The 22,077-nt window shown below is 54.1% G+C and overlaps 2 protein-coding genes and 1 pseudogene across 2 annotated transcripts; 2 read left to right on the top strand and 1 right to left on the bottom strand.

Moving 5' to 3' along the window:
- Positions 1-298: 298 nt before the first annotated feature.
- ZNF696 (zinc finger protein 696) lies at positions 299-5,943 on the top strand. The gene is made up of 3 exons (XM_040261638.1): positions 299-350; positions 1,742-1,841; positions 4,334-5,943. The coding sequence occupies exons 2-3, from the start codon at positions 1,826-1,828 to the stop codon at positions 5,383-5,385; spliced, it is 1,068 nt and encodes a 355-aa protein (XP_040117572.1). The 5' UTR covers positions 299-350; positions 1,742-1,825; the 3' UTR covers positions 5,386-5,943.
- A 1,243-nt stretch (positions 5,944-7,186) lies between these two features.
- On the top strand, positions 7,187-7,698 carry LOC120878773 (annotated as a pseudogene).
- A 3,988-nt stretch (positions 7,699-11,686) lies between these two features.
- Positions 11,687-19,974, bottom strand: TOP1MT (DNA topoisomerase I mitochondrial). Its single transcript, XM_040262173.1, is given in 12 exon segments — positions 11,687-12,346; positions 12,751-12,908; positions 14,497-14,583; positions 15,008-15,135; positions 15,610-15,721; positions 16,504-16,680; positions 16,882-17,025; positions 17,293-17,437; positions 18,328-18,420; positions 18,422-18,513; positions 18,964-19,086; positions 19,888-19,974. Coding segments are annotated over 12 exon segments (1,419 nt in total). The 5' UTR covers positions 19,954-19,974; the 3' UTR covers positions 11,687-12,252.
- Between the last annotated feature and the right edge of the window lie 2,103 nt (positions 19,975-22,077).

Below are 22,077 nucleotides of genomic sequence, written 5' to 3'. Positions count from 1 at the left end.
GTGACGACCCAGGCCTCGGGCCCGGACCCGGTGGAGGCCACGGGGCTGGCGGGGAGGGCACGCGCGGGAAGGGGAGGGCCCAGGAGGCGTCCCGGAGGTCTGCGGAGGAAAGCCCAGCAGGGGCGGGAGCGGTGAATGTGAAAGTGTACGGACAACCGCCGAGGGTCGTGCACGCGAAGCTAGGGAGCCCTGCCCGGACTCGCGCAGGGAGGTCCACGCCCCCCGCGGCTCCGGCTGCTGCCCGCGTCCCCCAGGGCAGCCGAGTGCCGGTCCTCCGGCGCCTAGAGCGTCACCGGAACTGCCTGCACCGCCTGGGTGGGCGCTGCTTCCCGCGAGCGGAGGGGCTCCGGGTGAGTGCGGGCGATCCTGGGGCTCGGCGGGGAGAGGGCGGGGTGCGGAGGCCCGGCCGCGCAGGGGCAGGAGACCGAGACAGGCCCGGGGGGCCGGGCACTGGGACCCTTGTCTGTCCCCGGCTGCGCTTGTGAGAAGGCTCACGTCCCGGAGGAGAGCGGAGGCGGCGGGCGGCTCTAACCTCGTCGGGACCAGAGAGAGCCTCCCCCGCCCAGGGTGACGCCCCGGGACAGCCTCCATGCCCCAGGGTGACGCCCCGGGACAGCCTCCATGCCCCAGGGTGACGCCCCGGGACAGCCTCGTCCCTGAAGTGGAATCAGTGTGCCTGTAACGCCTTTGTAAATTGTTGAATTACCAGCAGTGCAGTGCTCCTGTCCTTTCCCAACGGTGCGTGAAGGTGTTTGTTTCCCTAATTGTCTCAATGTTCCTAAGGGGCCACTGCTTTGAAGCCTTTGCTACTTTTAGACTGAAACATATTTTAAATTTCATTTTTAATTGCCAACCACGTGGAACAATGTGGGACCCGTGTTTAAAATCTATATATTGGCTGCTTGTTTATTTTCTTCTCTGGTTACCTGCTCGTAACTTTTGCTAGTTTTTTACGCTTTCTTATGTATATATAATAGGATATCTTGAGGCTATGAATCCTTATCTGTGTTGCAGGTATCTCTCCCGTTTTTTTTTTTTTTTTTTTCAATCTGTTTTTTATTCTAAATGTCCTGTGTAGTTAAGTCTGTTGGACTTCACCTTTGGTGTTACGCTTAGCAAAAGCATTCCTCAATTCAAAATTACACCATTCAGATGACTTTTTATTTTTTTTGTTTCATGTTTTTATATTCAGATCTTTATCAAGAAAAAAATTTAAATACATAGAAATGTCTCCAGACATTTATGCATGTGTGCGTGCTAGGTCTCTTTGCGACTTCATGGACCGTAGGCTGCCAGGCTCCTCTGTCCATGGGATTCTCCAGGCAAGAATACTGGAGTGGGTTGCTATGCCCTCCTTCAGGGGAACTTCTCCAAGGATCGAACATGCGTCTCTTATGTCTCCTGCCCTGCCAGATGGGTTCTTTACCACTAGCGCCACCTGGGAAGCCCAAGGATGGCTTAAAGGTGCTGGTTCGTCCCTCGTGGATCTGAGACCACAGCTGGCAGCTGACAGGCGCTGCCTCATGGGTCTGGGATCCTCATCTGCTGGAAGGCTGGGGTGAGGGGAGCTAGCGTGGCCTAGACAGAGCTCCCACTAGTTTCTGGGTGTCTCCTTATTCAGGACCTTGGTTTATGGTGAGGTGGTGGCTCCCCCAGGGCAGGCTCTGAACCTCCCTTCACTGAAGGAGCTCTGACCTCCCCCCTGTCACTTTCTCCCCTTTTTCCTCTTTCTCCCGGACAGGGGTCCCACTGTTGGCATTTCTGCAGGAAGCAGCAGACAGAGCCCGGCCTAGGTCTCCAGACCACCACGGAGAGGGCTGCCCTGATGGACAAAAGCACAGGTGAGGGGGGTGCGGTGGCCCGTCCCAGAGGGCTGTCCTGGACTGAGATGTGGGGACAGCCTAGGAGTTGGAGCTTCCCCATCAACCTGCCTGGCGGCTGTGGAGATGTCAGTGGACTCTGGCAGCTTCTGATGCTCACAGTGCCCCACCTTCATGCCTTTGTGCTCCCCATACCCCACCTCCTTTGCTCTCCAGGCCACACTTTTTCCCATAATATTCACTCATTCAGCTGTGCCAGGTCTTAGTTGTAGTACATGGGATCTTTTAGTTGCTGTGTGTGAACTCTCAGTTGCGGCAGACGGAGTCTAGTTCCCTGACCAGGAGTCAAACCCAGGCCCCCTGCATTGGGTGTGTGGAGTCTTTTCTCCTAGCCACACTCTGCAGCCCACTCTCTCTCTGAAACCCCAACCTGGATACCTCTGAGAACAAGAATTTTGTTTTTTAAATTGTAGTTGATTTACAATGTTGTTAGTTTCAGGTGTACAGCAGAGTGATTCAGTTATATGTATATTCTTTCTCATGTTCTTCTCCATTATATGTTATTGTAAGATAATGAATATAATTCCATGTGTTATACAGGAGGACCTTGTTCATCCATTGGGTTGCCCAAATAATTTGGGTTTTTTGGTAAGATGTTACAGAAAAACTTGAATAAACTACTTGGCCAATCCCAGGTTTTTTTGTTTATATTGACTTCCTCTATTTTTTTTTAACCAATATTTTATATATAGTGGTTTGTATCTGCTAATTCCAAACTCCTAATTTATGCCTCCTCGCTTCGCTCCTTCTCCCTTTCCCCTTTGGTAACCATAAATTTGGTTTTGGTCTGTGAGTCTGTTTTGTAAATGAGTTCATTTGTATCAGTTTTCTAGCTTCCACGTATAAGTGATATCATGCATTTGACTCACTTCTCCAGTAAGATAGTATCTAGGTCCAGCCATGTTGCTGCAGAGGCGTCATCTCATTCTTTGTGGTTGAGTATGACTGCATTGTCTGTGTGCACCACACCTGTCATTTGTCAATGGACATTTAGGTTGTTTGCATGTCTTGATTGTGAACCCAGTGCTGCTGTGAATACTGGGGTGCATGTATCCTTTTGAGTTTTACCCAGATATATGTCCAGAAGTGGGCTTTCTGGATCATATGGTAATTCTGTTTTTGGTTTTTAAAGGAACCTCCATACTGTTTTCCATAATGTCTGCACCGGTTTACATTCCCACCAACAGTGTAGGAGCCCTTTTCCCCACACCCTCTCCAGCATGTTATTTGTAAACTTTTTAGTGATGGTCATTTTGACCAGCGTAAGGTCTTTCCTATTGTTTTGGTGTGTATTTCTCTAATAATTACCAGTGTTGAGCATCTTTTCATGTGTCTGTTGGGCATCTGTGTGTCTTCTTTGGAGAAATGTCTATTTAGATCTTTGGCCCATTTTTTGATTGAGCTGGTTTTTTGTAAATGAGTTGGATGAGCTGCTTGTATATTTTGTAAGTTCAGTCCTTGTCAGTCACAACACTTGCAAATATTTTCTCCCATTTCTGTAGCTTGTTTTGCTTATGGTTTCCTTTGCTGTGCAGAAGTTTGTAAGTTTGATTAGGTCCCGTTTGTTTTTCATTTCTTCTGCTTTGGGAGACTGATGTAACAAAACATTGCTATGGTTTATGTCAGAATGTTTTGCCTGTGTTCTCCTCTAGGAGTTTTACAGTATCACATCTTATATCTAACCCTTTAGGCCATTTTGAGTTTATTTTCGTGTATGGTGTTAGAGAATGTTCTAAACTTTGCTGATTTACATGCAGCTGTCCAGCTTTCTCAGCACCACCCTATGGGTGCCCTGGGATGAAGGCTTCTCTGCTGGAGGTGGCCAGTGGCTCTGGGGCATTGAGCAGCCTCCCTGGCTTTCCCCACTTGGTACCAGTGTAACAAAAAGTAGGGTCGAGCTGCTCACCCCCTCAAAAGCCAATAGAGGCAAGGGTGACAGAAAGGAAAGTTTGCTTTATTTTGGATGCCAGCAACCTTGAGTTGAGAGGTGGGGGCAGTCAAGGCCACAGTGTTGTCTCAGGGAGTCCAGGGTCTGAGAAAGAGGCTGGATCCCAGCATGTGCCATCAGCACTGCTTGCCCCTGCACTCCCGGACCTCTGCTTTGTTTCCTCCTGCTCTGCTGCCGACTGCTGTCTGGGCTCCAGTCCATGTGGCCAAACCAGGGAGTCACCAGAGCCTGACTGAGGGTCTGTCCCCAGGCCTGAGACTGGGCAGACTGAGATTAGAGGCTTGGGCTTTTCTGGAGTCTCAGGAAAGGACACTGACCACCCTCCCCTGGTCCCTCACCCATCCTGAGACCACAGAGGTTAGAGGTGGAGAACTGGGCAAGACGAGGACAGGCAGGATCACAGGCATCTTGCTGTCAGCTCTGTCAGCACACAGCTCTCCAGCACCACCTGTGTGTCCTTAGCCGAGTTCTCTTCTGAGTTGTGTATCTCTGCCCTCTTTTCCAGCTTACCAGGCTTCTTGCTGTGCAGCTTCAGCAGCTGAGCACGGGGCTCAGAGTGCAGAGCTGATGCCTCAGCAGGCAGCCCTGAAAGAAGGAGGCCATGGAGAGGCCACACCAGGACTGTTACAGGGTCCTTCCTGGACACTGGGGCTTCCGGACCCTTGTGGGAATGAGGAAGCTGCAGAGAGATCCAGAGGTTCCCCTCGGGGACATGAGGTTCATGAGGACAGAGTGTCCAGGTCAGAGGTCACCCTGACCACAGCGTCGGCAGTAGATGGGAGAGGCCCCTGGAAAGGGCGGCCTTACCGATGCAGCACCTGTGACAGGAGCTTCAAATGCTATTCAGACGTGGTGAAGCACCAGAGCATTCACTCTGGGGAGAAGCCCTACGAGTGCAGTGACTGCGGGAAAGCCTTCATCCACAGCTCCCATGTCGTCAGGCACCAGCGCATTCACAATGGGGAAAAGCCTTACATCTGTAAGGAGTGTGGGAAAGCCTTCAGCCAGAGCTTCAACCTCATCAGACACCAGAGGATCCACACAGGAGAGAAGCCGTATGAATGTGCTGAGTGCGGCAAGTCCTTCAGTCAGAGGTCAGACGCTATGAAGCACCAGAGGATTCACACAGGGGAGCGGCTCTACGAGTGCAGCGAGTGCGGGAAAACCTTCATCCACAGCTCAAACGTCGTCCGGCACCAAAGGATTCACCACAGAGAGAACCCCTACGAATGCAAAGAGTGTGGGAAAGCCTTCAGCCAGAGCTCCAACCTCATTCAGCACCAGCGAGTCCACACAGGGGAGAAGCCCTACGCTTGCCAGGAGTGCGGGCGTGCCTTCAGCCGCAGCTCCTTCCTCAGTGAGCACCGGCGCATCCACACTGGGGAGAAGCCCTATGAGTGCAGTGAGTGTGGCCGCTCCTTCAGGGCCCTATCAGGCTTCTTCCGGCACCAGAGGATCCACACCGGGGAGAAGCCCTTCCATTGTGCGCAGTGTGGCAGGGCCTTCCGCCTGAGCTTTCACCTTATCCAGCACCAACGGGTTCATGGCATAGAGTGAACCTGCTCTGGGGTGAATGTAGAGTAAAAGTTGAGTAAACAAGGCTGGAGGGTGGGTAGCACGCCCTTCAGTCTTTGCCAGCACCCCAAGGCTCGTGAGCTGTGCTCCATGGGCCACAGGAAGATAACACTGTCTTGTGGTCTGTGAGCTGCCCATGGAGGCCTGAAGTTTACCACCACCTCCGGGAGCAGCAGAAAGGAAAGAGGCTGGGGAAGGAGACTTGATGCTGACATGTGCCTCTGAAGTTGCTGTACTTCATTTCCACAGCACTGGGGTTTCCTGGAGTATAGTTTACATGTGATGCGATGCCCAGCTCTTAAGTGTTTGGTTATATAACAAATACAACCTGTTCTGACCTTTATGACTACCACACTATCAAGATGCTGACTATTTCCATCAACCCAGAAAGACTCCTTGGGCCCCTCATCCTTAGAAGCAACCAACAGTGTTGTTTGTCACTATAGTTTTGCTTGTTCTGAAATGTTATATAAATAGTGATATAATTTATACTCTTTATGTATTTTTCCCTGTGCTTAAGTTTTGAGGTTTATCCATGCATCAGAAGTTTGTTTTTGTTTTTTTCTTTATGTTCATAGCACTTTTGAAAAGTGGTCACTGTTCATGATCTAATACCTCAGACATCACAATACAGCAGCTTTACAGATACCTGTAAATGTTACTTGCCAGATGGGAAGGGAGAGGTGTCTTTGTTGGGGATGCTACTCTGAGTATCATAAAACTCTGCCATAACAAGCTGAGTGAGATCGTGTTACTGAAAGCTGACTGTAATGTAACCTGGCCACAAGTCTTGGGGGTCCAGCTGCAGGACCCAAATCTGTCATGGTCAGGCTGTGGTTTAGTGCCCCTTCATGGGAACTCTGCTCTAGATTAACTCCTGACTGAATTATGGGGGTCCTGTAGCTGGCTGGGATTTCTAAAACAGTAGCTCAACTTGGGGGCTCCTGTTGGTACCTTTCTGTTTTATGGTGTCCGCTCAGGTGGCAGGGCTGTGGAGTCTGTAGGGGCAGAGGTGCCCTCAGAGTGGATTCAGTGGCTCCACAGCTGGGCTGCCGGCTCCTGGGCCAAAGTGAGGTAGAAAGCCGAGCCTGGAGCTCCCATGCGGAGCCAAGACCTGGGTTTGTGCTACCTCCCAGGTATAAGAGCGCTCTGGAGGAAAGCTTCCCCTGCTTAGATTCTGGTGGCCCTGGATCATGAGGTCAAAGCAATGAAGTTAAAGAAGTCACCAAGCACACAGGACAGCATCTCATTGAATGAGGGTTAACAAAACCAGCAAAGAACAGATACAGACCACAAAGAACTACAGATTATTGAAACTACCAGATAATGCAGGCAAGAGAATAGTTATGTGTGAATGTTTAAAGAAATATTAATAAGACATCTTACCACTAAAATCTAGAACAAGACAAGGATGCCCGCTGTCACCATTTCTATTCAACATAGTATTGAAGTCCTAGCCACAGCAGTCAGACAAGAGAGAGAAAACATATCCCAACTGGAAGAGAAGAGGGAAAATTACCATTATATGCAGATGACATGATACGGTATATGCAAAGCCCTAAAGAGTCCACACAGAAACACTAGAACTGATAAATTCAGCAGGGTGACAGGATACAATATTAACATACAGAAACCTGTTGCATTTCTTTACACTAACAATGAAATACTGGAAAGGTAAAGTTTAAAAAAAAAAAACAGTCCCTTTTAACATCACATGAAGAAAAAATAAAATACTTAGGAATAAATCTGGCCAAGGAGGTAAAAGACATACACTGAGAACTATGAACACTAACAAAGGAAACTGAAGATGATTTATAGAAATGGAAAGGTGCTCTTCCCTTCTGTGGCCATCGCTGAAGCGCCAGCACCCAAAATGAAGTTCAATCCCTTTGTGACTCCTGACCGAAGCAAGAATCGAAAAAGGCATTTCAATGTGCCTTCCCACATTTGCAGGAAGATTATGTCTTCTCTTTCTAAAGAGCTAAGACATAAGTACAACGTTCGATCCATGTCCATCCAAAAGGATGATGAAGTTCAGGTTGTATGCGGGCACTACAAAGGGCAGCAAATCGGCAAAGTAGTCCAGGTTTACAGGAAGAAATACGTCATCTACACTGAATGAATGCAGCAGGAGAAGGCTAATGGCACAACTGTCCGTGTGGGCAATCACCCCAGCAAGGTGGTTGTCACCAGACTAAAACTGGACAAAGGCCACAAAAAGATCCTCAAATGTAAAGCCATGGTATTTTCAGCTTTACTTTACTGTTGTGTGAGATGAGGGCAATTGTGCGGTAGTTTGACCCCCAGCAAGACGCTGGCAGGCGCTGGAGCAGTGGCTGTGCAGCTGGAGTGACTGTGAGGAGATACCCCACGTCCAAGGGCACAGGAGAAGCCCCAGCAAGACTGTAGGAGGGGTGAAACTGTGTGTAGAATCAAACCCCATACCTGCCAGAGACACTCAGAAGACTCAAACAAACCTTGTACACACCAGGACCCAGCGACCCCACAGAGACTGAGCCAGAACTGTGTTCAACTGTCTCCTGAGAAGTTCTGAGTCAGCAGTGGCCTGCCGCAGGGGCAGGGGCTCTGCGTGCAGCAGACCTGGGTATGGCGGAAGCCCTCTTGAAGGAGGTCCCCATTAACCCCACCATAGAGCCGCCAGAACTTACACAGGACAGGGAAACAGACTCTTAGAGGGCACCATCAGAACCTTCTGCAGCAGGACCCAGGAGAAAGGAGCAGTGACCCCACAAGAGACTGACTCAGACTTGCCCATGAGTATCCAGGAGTCTCTGGCGGAGGTGAGGGTCGGCGGTGGCCTGCTTCAGGGTTGGGGGCACTGAGTATAACAATGTGTGCATGGGACCTTTTGAAGGAGGTCACCATTATCTTCCTTACCCCCAGCATAGTTTGGCCTCAGGTCAAATAACAGGGAGGAAGCACAGGGCCAACCCATCAACAGAAAATTGGATTAAAGATTTACTGAGCATGGCCCTGCCCACCAGAACAAGACCCAGTTTCTCCCCTCAGTCTCTGCCATCAGGAAGCTTCCATTAAAGGAGAGAATGTTGAAATTGTTGTCTATATCCTGGCATTCCAGCCATTCTCAAGACCCAGAATCATCACCTTCAATGTTTAAGCCCAAGTAGACAACAGCCAGAGGCTTGCCAGGTGGCGCAATGGTGAAGAGTCCACCTGCCAGCAGGAGATGTGGGTTCAATCGCTGGGTTGGGAAGATCCCCTGGAGAAGGAAATGGCAACCCACACCAGTATTCTTGCCTGAAGAATTCCATGGACAGAGGAGCCAGGCGAACTACAGTCTGCCATGGGGTCGCAAAGAGACACGACTGAGTGGCTGAGCATGCTGAGCACGAAGACCATAGCCAGCATGTTGTGCCAGCCTGCAGCTGACACTGGAGTGCCCAACCACTTGGTTGGGCTTCCATGACTTCCGGTGTCCCCGTGCAACCATCACAGTAACTCGACTCTGCACTTTAAACAAGTTCACAGACTCAGGGAGTGTAACAACATGAAGCAGAGTGAACAGAGAGAGACCCACACCTGGACACAACTCAATGAAAGCACAGGCCAACAAGATGAAGACCTCGAGGAGCCAGAGAAAGACTCCATTGCCAGCACTCAGTCACACCATCAGCCCAGTGCTCAAGACAACAGGAAGAGGCAGGAGACAGTGGGCCGTGTCCTCAGTGCACTGAGAGGACACCTGTCCACAAAACTATTTTTTTTAGATAAGGTGAAAACATGTATAAGGTAAGTAAAACCTCTGAGTTCATTATTAAGCAGTTTTCACTGGAAGGACTTCTAACTAAAGTTCCTACTAGAGAAAGAAGGAAAATGATTTCCAAATGATGGCCTTGAATACCAGATGAATGGCTGATGTAACTGAAAAGCCACACTGTGTGAGGACCCACACTGGGCCCTTCACAAGAGCACGGGGGCCAAAGGGACCCTTAGGCCCTAAAAGCCACCTCTGTTGGGAAGAGCTGTAACACACTTTAGACTTTAAATACTCTTAGAGTAGTTTAATGTAATTACTAAATATAAACAGTGTATACATTTCCAATCGAAGAAAAAATGCAACTTAAAATGAACAAAAACTTACTATATCAACTGAAAAATAAATAGAAGAAAGATCTGCAGATAAAACTGATTGATCAGAGCAAGATGGCAGAAACCACCCAAAAAGGTTCATAATCACAGTAAACTTGACAAGATCAACATCCAGTTGAACCAGGAAGGTTGGTAGGAGGAGCCTGTAACACAGAACAGCGGCACCTGTGAAGACAAGGTAGGCAGAGGCAGGGGTCCACCAATGGCCTCTGGAGGCGAGATGCCCACCCATTTGCTGTGTGAAATGCTGGAAGGGCTCTGGGGCTGGAGACAGCAGGTGTGCAGGGTTCTCACTGGAGAACAGGAACCATCTCAGACAAAAGACAAAGTCCTACCATCAGCATCAGCCTCATGGGCAACCACACTCAGCTGCTCCAGAGGCCGCAAGGCCCCTGTGCTCAGAACACCGGCCTCGTCTCCACGGGTGGACAACCAGCACCAGTGACCGTGACCAAGGAGGTTCTCAATGCGCATACAAAGTCAAAGCAAAGAGAAGGGAGCTTCTGCAAACGCAAAGGAAACGGAGAGTGCAAGAAGGGTAGAAAAGGTGAGCAAAGCAGGAGTCAGTACTCCTAAGGAGATAAGCAAGGAACTGTGTCCACTGAAAGAGAACAGTATGGGGCTGCCCTGGAGGTCCAGTGGTGAGGACTCCACTGCAGGGGGCACAGATTTGATTCCTGGCCGGGGAACTAAGATCTACATCTCATGCAGTGCAGCACCCCACCCACCCCCCAAAAAGAGAACAGAATAGTATTTTTAAAGGAACAGTTCAAAAGAAAACAAATCTTAGAAACTACATGTGGTAACCAAAATTAAAAACAAAGAAGATTGAGAGGTTGAGAGATAAAGTTGAGAAAATCTTTTTAAAAGAATGAAAAGACAAGGAGCTGGATAAGACAGAAAAATTAAAACTAACAGGAGTCCTGGAGGCCAGGCTTCCCAGGTGGCCAGTGGTAAAGAATCTGCCACACGCAGAAGTCGTGGGTTCAATCCCTGGGTCAGGAAGGTCCCGTGGAGAAGGAAATGGCAGCCCATTCCAGTGTTCTTGCCTGGAAAATTCCATGAACAGAGGAGCCTGGCAAGCTACAGTCTGCCGTGGGGTTGCAAAGGGTCGGACACAACTGAGTAACTGAGCATGCAGGAAGGGAGACGTTTTGGCGGAGAAACCAAAACAGTGGGAATGAAGTTATCAGGGAAACGATCTTAACTTTTTCCTCAGAACCGAGAGACACGAAACACCAAGGCTACAGCAGCTCCCAGTGCCCGCCACAAGCAGCAAAGGAAGACACACCGAGGCTCGGCGTGGAGAGAAGACAGCATTGGTGAGCAGACTGCACGGAGCCTCTGCAGCGCCCGGAGGCCAGGGACAGCCAGGCAGCTCTCTGACAGCCGCAACTGGAGGCGCTTCCCCACCTGCAGGCTCACACACAGTCGGGAGTCCAGGGCGCGGCCACAGTGTCTCCAGACGGGCAGACTCACGCCCTTTTTTTCACTGCTGTTGATGAAGTTTTTTGCAGGAGGCTACAAAAACAAGATCCCAGACATGGGGGCAGGGAGGGGAGATGGGAAGCGGTGGGAGGAGGGGTCCAGGGTAGGGGGTCCAGGAGACGGAACTTATTATTAGGGCTTCCCTGAGAGCTTAGTTGGTAAAGAATCCGCCTGCAATGCAGGAGACCCCGGTTCAATTCCTGGGCCGGGAAGATCACCAGAGAAGGGATGGGCTACCCACTCCAGAATTCTTGGGTGTCCCTGGTGGCTTACCTGGTTAAGAATCCGCCTGCAAAGCGGGAGACCTGGGTTCGATCCCTGGGTTGGGAAGATCCCCTGGAGAAGGGAAAGGCTGTCCACTCCAGTATTCTGGCCTGAGAATTCCACAGACTGTATAGTCCACAGGGTTGCAAAGAGTCAGACACGACAGAGTGACTCACTTTTCAGGAGATGGGAAGGGGGTGGGGGTAGCCCAGGAAATGGAAACCACTGCAGACAGAGGCCAGGGCAGGGAAAGCGCCAGGGATGAGGAGGAGCTCCAGACCTGGAACTGAGTTCTCCCTCCAGCCTGCAGCCAGGATCCCTGCTTTCCCCTCCCCCCGCAGGATGCCCCCGACAGCACCGGGAGCCCCAGCCACAGGCTCCTCTGAGCTTCAGCGACAGAGACCTACGAGCTAAAAGAAAAGCACCTGCCCACCTGGTACTGTAAGAGACCCGCCTACAGCTCCCGGAGCCTCAGGCAGACAGCGGACTGGCCTCGGCAGGACGCCCCTCAGGTCACGCGGCCCTGGGCCCCACGGATCCGGATCTCCCCCGACTCTGCCGAGACTGGGCCCTGAGGGCACAGACTCTGTGCCTCCAGCTGCGGGGACCTCAGCTGCTCGCTCGGGGGCACATGGACCCACCCACCAAGGAGAGACAGGCTGGGATGGCACTCGGCCACCCTCCCATCTATTCAGGTGAAGAGGTGCCGGGGGTGGGGGTGGGGGGTGTCCCTACCCAGTGCTGGGACAGAGTGTGGGAGTTGGGGGGACAGGCCACACGTGGGACAGCCAGGCCAGGGGCGCCTGCCAGTAGGGGGGACAGTTCAGAGCAAAATGGCCGGGCGTCTGCCACCTCCTGTGTGATGATGCAGAAAACACTTCATTGTACAAAACTCCCCAATAGGCTTTAATGGTGGAAAAAATCACAGTCAGTCCTAGCGAGGCAGGGGAGGTACTCCTTTAGAACTCAAAAGTCTTCGCCTGCCATGTCAAGCGCCCAGGTGAATTTCTCCCTCTGGGTCTTGTAGACCTTCTCCACAGGCACCTCAAACTTCTCACACCTGCCCAGAGGAGAGGGGGTTCTCGGGGGCCAGGCACGGAGGCCAGGACGCCAGGCTACCTGACCTGCTCCTGGCACGGCCATCAGGCTGAGGGACCAGGATGGGGCCAGGGTGGGGGGGGGGGGGCAGTGTACCCGGGGCAGCCCAGGTGGCCTCCAAGTACGGCACCTGGGAAACGTTCATGGGGCACACAGGCAACCCAGCCACCACACCCTTGTGGGTGGGACAGCTCAGGGTCCTTCCACAGCCCCAGAGCCCTCAGGCAGAGAGGACTGATGACCAGGTTTGGCATCAGACACACCAGCCAGTCAGGTCCCGTCACAGGAAAGACCTGTGCTGACCCCAGGGCCCTGGGACTGAACTGGGGCCACTCAGGGGTCCAGTCCTTCCTCCAGGTCACGCACCAGGTGACGCCGATCCGGGGGTCTAGGTAGTTGAGCTTGGAGGTGCCCAGGGCCACCTGCTTACTCTCCTCCTCGTCTGTGGCCTGCGTGCTCACTCTCAGCAGCTGCTCCTCCAGCTTCTCCAGCAGCTGCCCCCTCTTCTCCAGGAAGCTAGCAGAAGGGGGAGGGGCCGGCCCCCGTGTTGGCATCGCCCCACTCTGCTCAGGACCCGACGAGCCCAGTGTTGGGGGAGGGCTCGCTGTCCCCCACGGCCCTGCACCATCTCCAGGGTGAGCCCCATGAGACCGGGACTCAGGGAAGACCACCCTCAGGACGGAATGGGGACCGTCCATCCAGGCCTGACGGCACAGGAAGTGAAGTACAAAGCACACAAAGGCCAGAAGCACACAGAAAAGGGGGCAGAGGACAGGATCAAATGTCTGTGAGAGGCTCAGTGCCCACTCCCACCACCTTAGAGCAAAGCTGATGCATCGAAGCAGGAAGCAGCTCTCACCCCCACAGGCCCGTCCTGAGCAGATGGTGCGGGCAGACACGCAATACCCACACGCGCTTCAGCCCCGGGCCTTGTCCCAGGGACTCAGGCCCAAATCCACCTGGACCCACGCGGAAGGACTGCACGTGGGGAACACCCCCACCAAGGCCCGGGCGGCCCCATCAGATGCTGCCGTGGGACTCAAGACAGTGCCTGTCCCAGGCTGTGGATGGGGTGGGCTGCAGGCCCAGACGCACTATGTGGCAGCTGCCAGAGGCCAACAGGCAGCTGCTGATGCCACCAAGAGGGCTGGCGGGCAGGGGGAGGGGCGCGGGGTACACGAGTGTCGTGGAAGACACGCAGTCTGCCAGCAGCTGCCTAACACCCTCCGACCCAACAGCTGGCGCTCACTCGCACCCCGTGACTGCAAGTGCCCTGCGCACCTGAGGACACCTTCGTGCTATAAAGCAGCCATGGGGCAAAAGGGCCGCCGCCAGAAACAAGGTCACGGATGGGAACCACAGGCGGCAGGGCCCGGCAGGGCGGGCTGGCTCCTGGGGGACACCACCAAGCACTGAGCCAACACACACAGGCAAAGCCACCACCCAGTGATTTAAAACTGCCCACAAAGAACGGCCCGAGCCCGGAGGCTTTCACTCGTCAACTCTGCTGCTGCTGCTAAGTCACTTCAGTCGTGCCTGACTCTGTGTGACCCCATAGACGGCAGCCCACCAGGCTCCCCCGTCCCTGGGATTCTCCAGGCAAGAACACTGGAGTGGGTTGCCATTTCCTTCTCCAATGTGTGAAAGTGAAGTCGCTCAGTCGTGTCCGACTCTTAGCGATCCCATGGACTGCAGCCTACCAGGCTCCTCCATCCATGGGATTTTCCAGGCAAGAACACTGGAGTGGGGTGCCATTGCCTTCTCCTGGTGAACTCTACCGAGTAGCTAAAGAAGAATTAACTCCACCAACTCTTCACAAATGGTCGCAGACGAGCAGAGAAGGGACAACTTCCCAAGCCCCTCCAAGACCGGTGTCTCCCCAACACTGGGCCAGGGGCTGGGGGCTGTCTGAGGTGGCTGCACCTCAGAACCCTGTGAATGAGCCTCTGCAGGACAGGACCACGCAGCCTGGCGCTTCTCCCCTGCCCTTCTGCGCTTCTGTACCTCTGGGCACAAGTGTAGTGTGTGCTAAATCACCAAGTATGACCAGAAAAGACCACCAGGGAACTGGGAAGGGAAAAGAAGGTTCAGCCTGACTCAGGTGGGCTGGGCCCTGCTGTCCCCTCGGGATGTGCGGTCAGCCCGTGCCTCCTGCAGCTCTGTCGTGGCCCCGGCCACCTGCTGCTCCTTCGCCTCTATCTGCAGCGGGACAGGGGCCCAGTCGGGGCCACTCTTGCCCCACCTGGTCCACCCCAGAGACCAGCGTCCATAGCCTGTCGGCCCCACGCCCTGAAAGGGTGCCCATCCGCCCAATCAGGGCGCCAGAGCACTGGCCCTGATGAGTCACTCTGTGGCCAGGGGACAGGGTGAGGCCAAGGGGCCCCAGACACACAGGCTGCTCCCCCAGACCCACCTCTGCTCCACTGACCTCCTTCCTGGACCAGAGGCCCTTCTACACCACTAGGCCGCACGGGCAGCGTCTGCTCCCCACCCGCCCTGAGCCAGCTCTCCTCTACTGGGAGCCCTGAGTGTCCTGAGCACCTCCGAGGGCCACACAGCCCCAGGGCGGGTGGGGGGGCTGCACGGCCCCCCTCAGAGGCCCTCCGCGGTGCTCCCCGTGCACCTGGGACTGAAGCATCCGCACTGACTTGTCAGAGGTCTCGGGCGTTGTGCGCTGATGGCTGCAGAGAAAGGCAACAGACCGGTTTGCTCCGTTGTAAGACAGAATTTTGGCAGCTATGCTGTCTTCAGCTGGAAAACGGGGGTCAGGAAGTGGCAGGCAGGACTGCCCAAGTGAGCGTGTGCCCAGGGAGCCTGCCACCTACAAGGGCCTTGCAGGCGGGACTCAGAAGGACCTGGGCCCAAGGCCTCACGGCAGGGGCCCCTCCAGACCCCACCTCCATGAGAGTTGGGATGAGGGGCCCAGAGAGGCCAGAGCACTTGGACGGTGGGGCAGCAGGGGCGGAGGCAGCAGGAAGAGGGTTCCCACACCCCAGGGGGCCATGCGGAGCTTGGGGGTGCCTCGAGCCTGACTCAGCAGGGGACTGGATGGGAGACCGGGCAAGGGGTCTGTGGGGGGCTCGGTCTGGGGCCCCTGACCCATTCCCTCTGGCCAAGCAAGCTACACTCCACCTCAGCCACTGACCACACGACTCTCCTACCAGCCCAGCAGCCAGGCACCAGCACACGAGCAGGCGCCCTGTCCCCACACAGACAGCTGCTCACCTCGGGGCAGCGCTTGCAGCTGCCCCTGCAGCGTGACGCTGGCGTAGATCCAGAACACCCTGGCTGTCAGGCCATCCCTCGGGTCCTGCAGGTGCCTGTTTGGGCTGGCAGTCTGAAGGTGGGGGGAGAGTGGGGCTCAGCATGTGGCTTCCTTGGGGACAGTCTCACAGCACTCCTCCCAGGCCCTGTCCTGGCTCCCGGGTGGGATGGAGCCGCCAGTCAAACGGAGGGCCCTCGGCCTTTGTGTGCAAGAAAAGGTGCCGGCCAGTGCTCACGCTCGCCCCCCTCGTCAGACCAGCCGTTGGGTCACCCCGTCAGCACCGCTTAGGTTAGCCTGTCAAAGAGCTCCTCCCAGGGCCTTTGTTGTCCGTGAACAGCTGCAGGTTCCAGTATACCTGCAGCGGAGGAAAGACGCCATTACCGAGGCACCCTCATCCCCAGGCAGGAAGGAGCCTCCTGAGGATGAGCAGAGTCAAACGAGGGCCCCAGATGGACATCTGTGCAACGGGTCCCGGCTTCTCCCGGAGCAGGCAGAGCCTTGTGGGGTCGCACGCTGTGTGTCAAGGCTGCCCTAGCCAGGCTGGCGCCACCCCTGTCTCCACACATCCACAGGTGGCCCCACGTCCACAGTCACGCTCGTCTGACGACACAGGGCGCCGAGGGACGTCCGTGGCCCCTTGGCCCCATCCCCTTCACCCTCGCTTCCCCCCCCCCATCCTGAGCGAGCATGAACACCCTCCTCCTGTGTCTCCAGCCAGCCCCGCACTGCGTGTGTCCCATAGGACTGGACACCTGGCAGCAACCTCCCGAGTGACCAGGACGGCCCGCGTCCCCTGACCCAGTCAGTGCCTGAGTAGAGGGCCCAGCCCTCGCCCTCTGCCCATGTGTACGCACGAAGCCATGGCCGCCAGGAAGGGCTTCGCCGCTCACAGCCCGATTCCAGCCTCCAGACCCATTTATGAGGTCAGGAGAGCCGCTGGCCTCTGGGTGCAGCTGGAAATGCTCCACGAGGAGGGAGCAGCAGCCACCATGTCCTCCGCCCTCCTCCCTGTTCCCAGCCAGCAGCGCCAGCTGGGCAGACCCCCATCAGGGCATGGCGCACGTGCCCTTGGGGACACACGCACAGACAGGCACACGCCCACCCCTCCACCGGCCCAGGGCACTGGCTCAGAACACAGAAGGCCCGCTGTCCACCCCCATCCATCTAACCCAGGCTTTGCCACCGACCAGAGCACCATGAGAAGTCCAGGGGAGGCTCGGGACCACCCGCGCCTTGTCGATGAAGTAAAGGGCCACAGCACACTGTCTTGCCCTCATCTCTGGAGACGTCCAGGCGGTCCGGTACTGGGAATGGATCTCGCCCACAACCCCTTTCAAGTGCTGAGCCACCTCGTACTTCCCCCAGTCTCTCTCCCCCTAAAAAAGGGAGCAAGGAGCCCCCTTCAAACAGGGAACTGCTGACTTTCCTCCTGGGCCCCCTCTTAACCTGCTCCACTCAGGGCAGGCAAGCAGACTCCAAATTCAGTTAAAGACGGCATAAACTTAAATTCCTTATTTTTTAAGACCAACAGCCACTGGACACACTGGGATTCCAAAACTGGCCAGTTAACGCCTACGATCTCAGGGACTCCCTGCCTAAGTGGCCCAGCTAGGCCAGGGAAAGCAAGGTCACACCCGGCGCACCTTCAGCTTGGAGCCAGGGTTCAGCGTGATGTACTTGATGAAGTTCTGCACATTCTCCGTCCATGCCGCCAGCCACATGACTGTGCAGACACACCCGACCTCCTTCCACTGGGGGCCGGCTGGGGGCTCGGGTACTGTGGAGTCCCTGCAGAAGGAGAGCAACCCAAATGCAACGATCAGGACCCCGACACACCAGCCAGACACCCTCATCTCCCACAGCTAGTGCTAAGTCTGTCTCAGAGCCGTCTCATCACCCAAGCCACGCCCTTGTGCCACCACCCCTGGCCCTCAGCTCCTGCCCGTGACAGGCTCCTTCAGAGCTGCCCCGAGGGTGAACCCCATGTGTTGCGAGCCGTGGCAGCTGCAAGGGTCACAGGCGGCCGTGCACTCCTGACAGGCCTAGGCTCCCAGGGTGCACCTACCGGCCCGGCTCGGCTGTGACCTCCGCAGCGGAAGGACAGGAGCTCCTGTGCACCTGTCACCACTTGAACCATGGAAAACTGTTCAAAGTACACAGATGTGCACTCCAGTGGAGTAAAATCTCAAGCGTGGGACAGGGTGATGAGGGCTGGATCAGCAAACAGCACCCGGGCTGCTGTGGACACGTTCCTCTGCAGGAAAGGCGCCCTCCAGTCCACCCCACGGAGCCTGGAGTGACGGTGGGACATCCTGCGTCGGGCCCCGTCCCAGGTGAGAAAGTGAGAGTTGCTCAGTCCTGTCTGACTCTTTGTGACCCCATGGACTATTCAGTCCCTGGAATTCTCCAGGCCAGAATGTTGGAGTGGGTAGCCTTTCCGTTCTCCAGGGGATCTTCCCAACCCAGGGACTGAACCCAGCTCTCCTGCACTGCAGGCAGATTCTTTACTATCTGAGCCACCAGGGAAGCCCAAGAATCCTGGAGTGGGTAGCCTATCCCTTCTCCACCGGATCTTCCCAACCCAGGAGTCAAACCGGGGTCTCCTGCATTGCAGGATTCTTTACCAGCTGAGCCACCAGGGAAGCCCCCTCCCAGGTGAGCGGCGGGGCCACAGGCACCTGCTGCAGTTGATGACCACATCCTCCGGCAGGACCCTCCCCTTCAGCCTCTCCATCTTGGGGTGGTCGCCCCAGCCTCGGACTGACCAGGGGCTCAGTCTTGAAACTGCCAATCTTCTCGCGGTGCCCATCTAAGATGCAGTAGCCAAACTCTTGCTGAAGTTTTTCCTCCTCTTCTTTGAGCTTCTGCATTCACATAACACCACGTCAGCTTTAGTGGTGAAGAGACAGGATGCTTGCCACGTGAGCAGGACTAGTCAGAGCGCCTCCACTGCTGCAGCAGCCTGGGCAGCCTAGCGAGGAAGCAGGCCCAGCACAGGGCGCGGCCGTGACGGTCCGCTGTCACCGCGAGTGGGGAGCACGGGCCCACTGGTCCTCATGGCAGGCTCGCTGCTCCACATGCGCCAGCTCGACACAGCACTCTTAAACACGTCCAGGTTAGGGGCACATAACTCAAAATCAGCTGAGAATAACAGCAGAATCAAAGTCCCCTTCACCACTCTCTCTTGGGGCTCATCTAGAAAAATCCCTGAGGAGCATTTTTTGTGAGAGGAGGAGTCGTTTTCTGTACCACCAGCTGCCTCCCACATGAGACCCCAGAAGCCCAAGCCAGACTGAGCCCCGGGGTAGCCTGACCTGCTTCTCCTCCCTGGACAGGGCCTTCTGGGAAGCAGTCTCGTCCACAGAGTGTCTTTGGATCTCCGTGAAGTCACACCTGTCCAGGTGCTTGATGCCCTTCCTCTCTTCTGCTGTCATCTCCTACATGAAACCATATACTCCCATCATCTAATGCAGGCAAGGGTCGCACAGGCAGCGGGGACCCTCCCGCTCTGTGGCGGGGGTCCCACTCCACAGGGAATTGTGGCGTCCCAGAAGCAGGAGGAACCAAGGCTACCCTGACCAGCAGCCTCTGCAACTGTCCCTCCCCCAAAAGAGCCCCTTCAGGGAGCTGCCCAGGCGTGTAGGCAGTGAGCTGAGGTGCCAGAGCTTCCTCCCAGTGGCCCTGAGTTGGGCCATGTGGCTGCATCTGAAGAACAGTCCCCACCAGCTACTGTGTGGACTGCACAGCACTAATGGGCCCTTCACTCACTATGAGTGTAGGCAGCCTGCCACCCCACAAGTGGTGGGAACAAGCACGTGCTTGGCAGCCCCTAATTCAGCCACACACACACACACACACAGAGCCCGTGGCCCAGCCATCCCCTAGGTACCTGTGGAGAAGGGGTGCACGGCCCCAGAGCGCCCTGTGAAGCGTGCCCAGCAGCCAGAAAAGGCACACAAGTGGCCCCAGGGTCTGGCCTGGAGCAGCCGGAAGGGCCCAGGTGCACAGTCCACAGGCAGAGCCAAGGCGGGTGCAGGTGTGCACAGACCCACCCAGCACCTTATCTTCAAAGAGCTTCCCAACAAGTATTTCTGTTTCCTGAAAACAGAAAATGCCCCTCTGGGTGCCCCACAACCTCCCTTTCCCAAGCCTGGCTCTGCCTGCCCCTGTAGGGGCAGCAGAGAGGGGAAGGTGAGCCAGCGTCTGACAGGCTGAGACCATAGCTATGTAGAGAGTACCTTCTGCCAGTCACTGAAGAAGTTGTTTGGGAAGACTTCTTTTGTTGTATATTCATGCTGCAACATTTTCCCATAAAACGTAGCAGCCTCCTCTTGCAACCTCCTCTGCTGCTAAGCTCAGCATTCAGGGCTTCCCTGGAGACGGGGGAAGATGTGCGGATTGAGGGGGCAGGCCCTCACCCTGCAGCACACAACATCCTGCCCTTTAAATCACTCTTTGTTACACACATTGTGCTGTATCATGTTATAAACTTGCCAAGACCAAGGAGCTCTGATTTTTAAAATTCCAAAGCACATGCTCAGTTTAAGAAGATGACCACACCTGAGCATCCTGGAGCACGTGCCAGGCCCCTGCAGAAGGCAGCCACAGGTGCTACATTTGTCCTGCTTTAATGATTTACTGAGAAGCAAAAAGCAGAGGAGAAAAGGAAAGGTATACCCATCTGAATGCAGAGTTCCAAAGAATAGCAAGGAGAGATAAGAAAGCCTTCCTCAGCGATCAGTGCAAAGAAATAGAGGAAAACAACAGAATGGGAAAGACTAGAGATCTCTTCAAGAAAATTAGAGATACCAAGGGAACATTTCATGCAAAGATGGGCTCGATAAAGGACAGAAATGGTATGGACCTAACAGAAGCAGAAGATATTAAGAAAAGGTGGCAAGAATACACAGAACAGTACAAAAAAGATCTTCATGACCCAGATAATCACAATGGTGTGATCACTCACCTAGTGCCAGACATCCTGGAATGTGAAGTCAAATGGGCCTTAGGAAGCATCACTACGAACAAAGCTAGTGGAGGTAATGGAATTCCAGTGGAGCTATTTCAAATCCTGAAAGATGATGCTGTGAAAGGGCTGCACTCAATATGCCAGCAAATTTGGAAAACTCAGCAGTGGCCACAGGACTGGAAAAGGTCAGTTTTCATTCCAATCCCAAAGAAAGGCAATGCCAAAGAATGCTCAAACTACTGCACAATTGCACTCATCTCACATGCTAGTAAGTGAAGTTGCTCAGTCGTGTCTGACTCTTTGCGACCCCATGGACTGCAGCCTCCCAGGCTCCTCCAGCCATGGGATTTTCCAAGCAAGAGTACTGGAGTGGATTGCCATTTCCTTCTCCAGGGGATCTTCCCGACTCAGGGATTGAACCCAAGTCTCCTGCATTGCAGGTGGACGCTTTACCCTCTAAAAGCCACCAGGGAAACCCCAAAGTGATGCTTAAAGTTCTCCAAGCAGGCTTCAGCAATACGTGAACTGTGAACTTCCAGATGTTCAAGCTGGGTTTAGAAAACGCAGAGGAACCAGAGATCAAATTGCCAACATCTGCTGGATCATCAAAAAGCAAGAGAGTTCCAGAAAAACATTTATTTCTGCTTTATTGACTATGCCAAAGCCTTTGACTGTGTGGATCACAATAAACTGTGGAAAATTCTGAAAGAGATGGGAATACCAGACCACCTGACCTGCCTCTTGAGAAACCTATATGCAGGTCAGGAAGCAACAGTTAGAACTGGACAAGGAACAACAGACTAGTTCCAAATAAGAAAAGAAGTACATCAAGTCTGTATATTGTCACCCTGCTTATTTAACTTATACGCAGAGTACATCATGAGAAACACTGGGCTGGAGGAAGCACAAGCTGGAATCAAGATTGCTGGGAGAAATATCAATAACCTCAGATATTCAGATGAAGCAGAAAGTGAAGAAGAACTAAAGACCCTCTTGATGAAAGTGAAAGAGAGTGAAAAGTTGGCTTAAAGCTCAGCACTCAGAAAACGAAGATCATGGCATCTGGTCCCATCACTTCATGGGAAATAGATGGGGAAACAGTGGCTGACTTTATTTTGGGGGGCTCCAAAATCACTGCAGATGGTGACTGCAGCCATGAAATTAAAAGACGTTTAATCCTTGGAAGGAAAGTTATGACCAACCTAGATAGCATATTAAATAGCAGAGACATTACTTTGTCAACAGAGGTCGATCTAGTCAAAGCTATGTTTTTTCCAGTGGTCATGTATGGACGTGAGAGTTGGACCATAAAGAAAGCTGAGTATCGAAGAATTGATGCTTTTGAATGTGGTGTTGGAGAAGACTCTTGAGAGTCCCTTGGACTGCAAGGAGGTCCAACTAGTCCATCCTAAAGGAGATCAGTCCTGGGTGTTCATTGGAAGGACTAATGTTGAAGCTG

Source organism: Oryx dammah, unplaced genomic scaffold, assembly GCF_014754425.2.
Source record: "Oryx dammah isolate SB20612 unplaced genomic scaffold, SCBI_Odam_1.1 HiC_scaffold_19, whole genome shotgun sequence".
Taxonomy (NCBI): Eukaryota; Metazoa; Chordata; class Mammalia; order Artiodactyla; family Bovidae; genus Oryx; species Oryx dammah.
The sequence above is the reverse complement of the archived record's forward strand: the minus strand, read 5'-3'. Positions and strand labels throughout refer to the sequence as shown.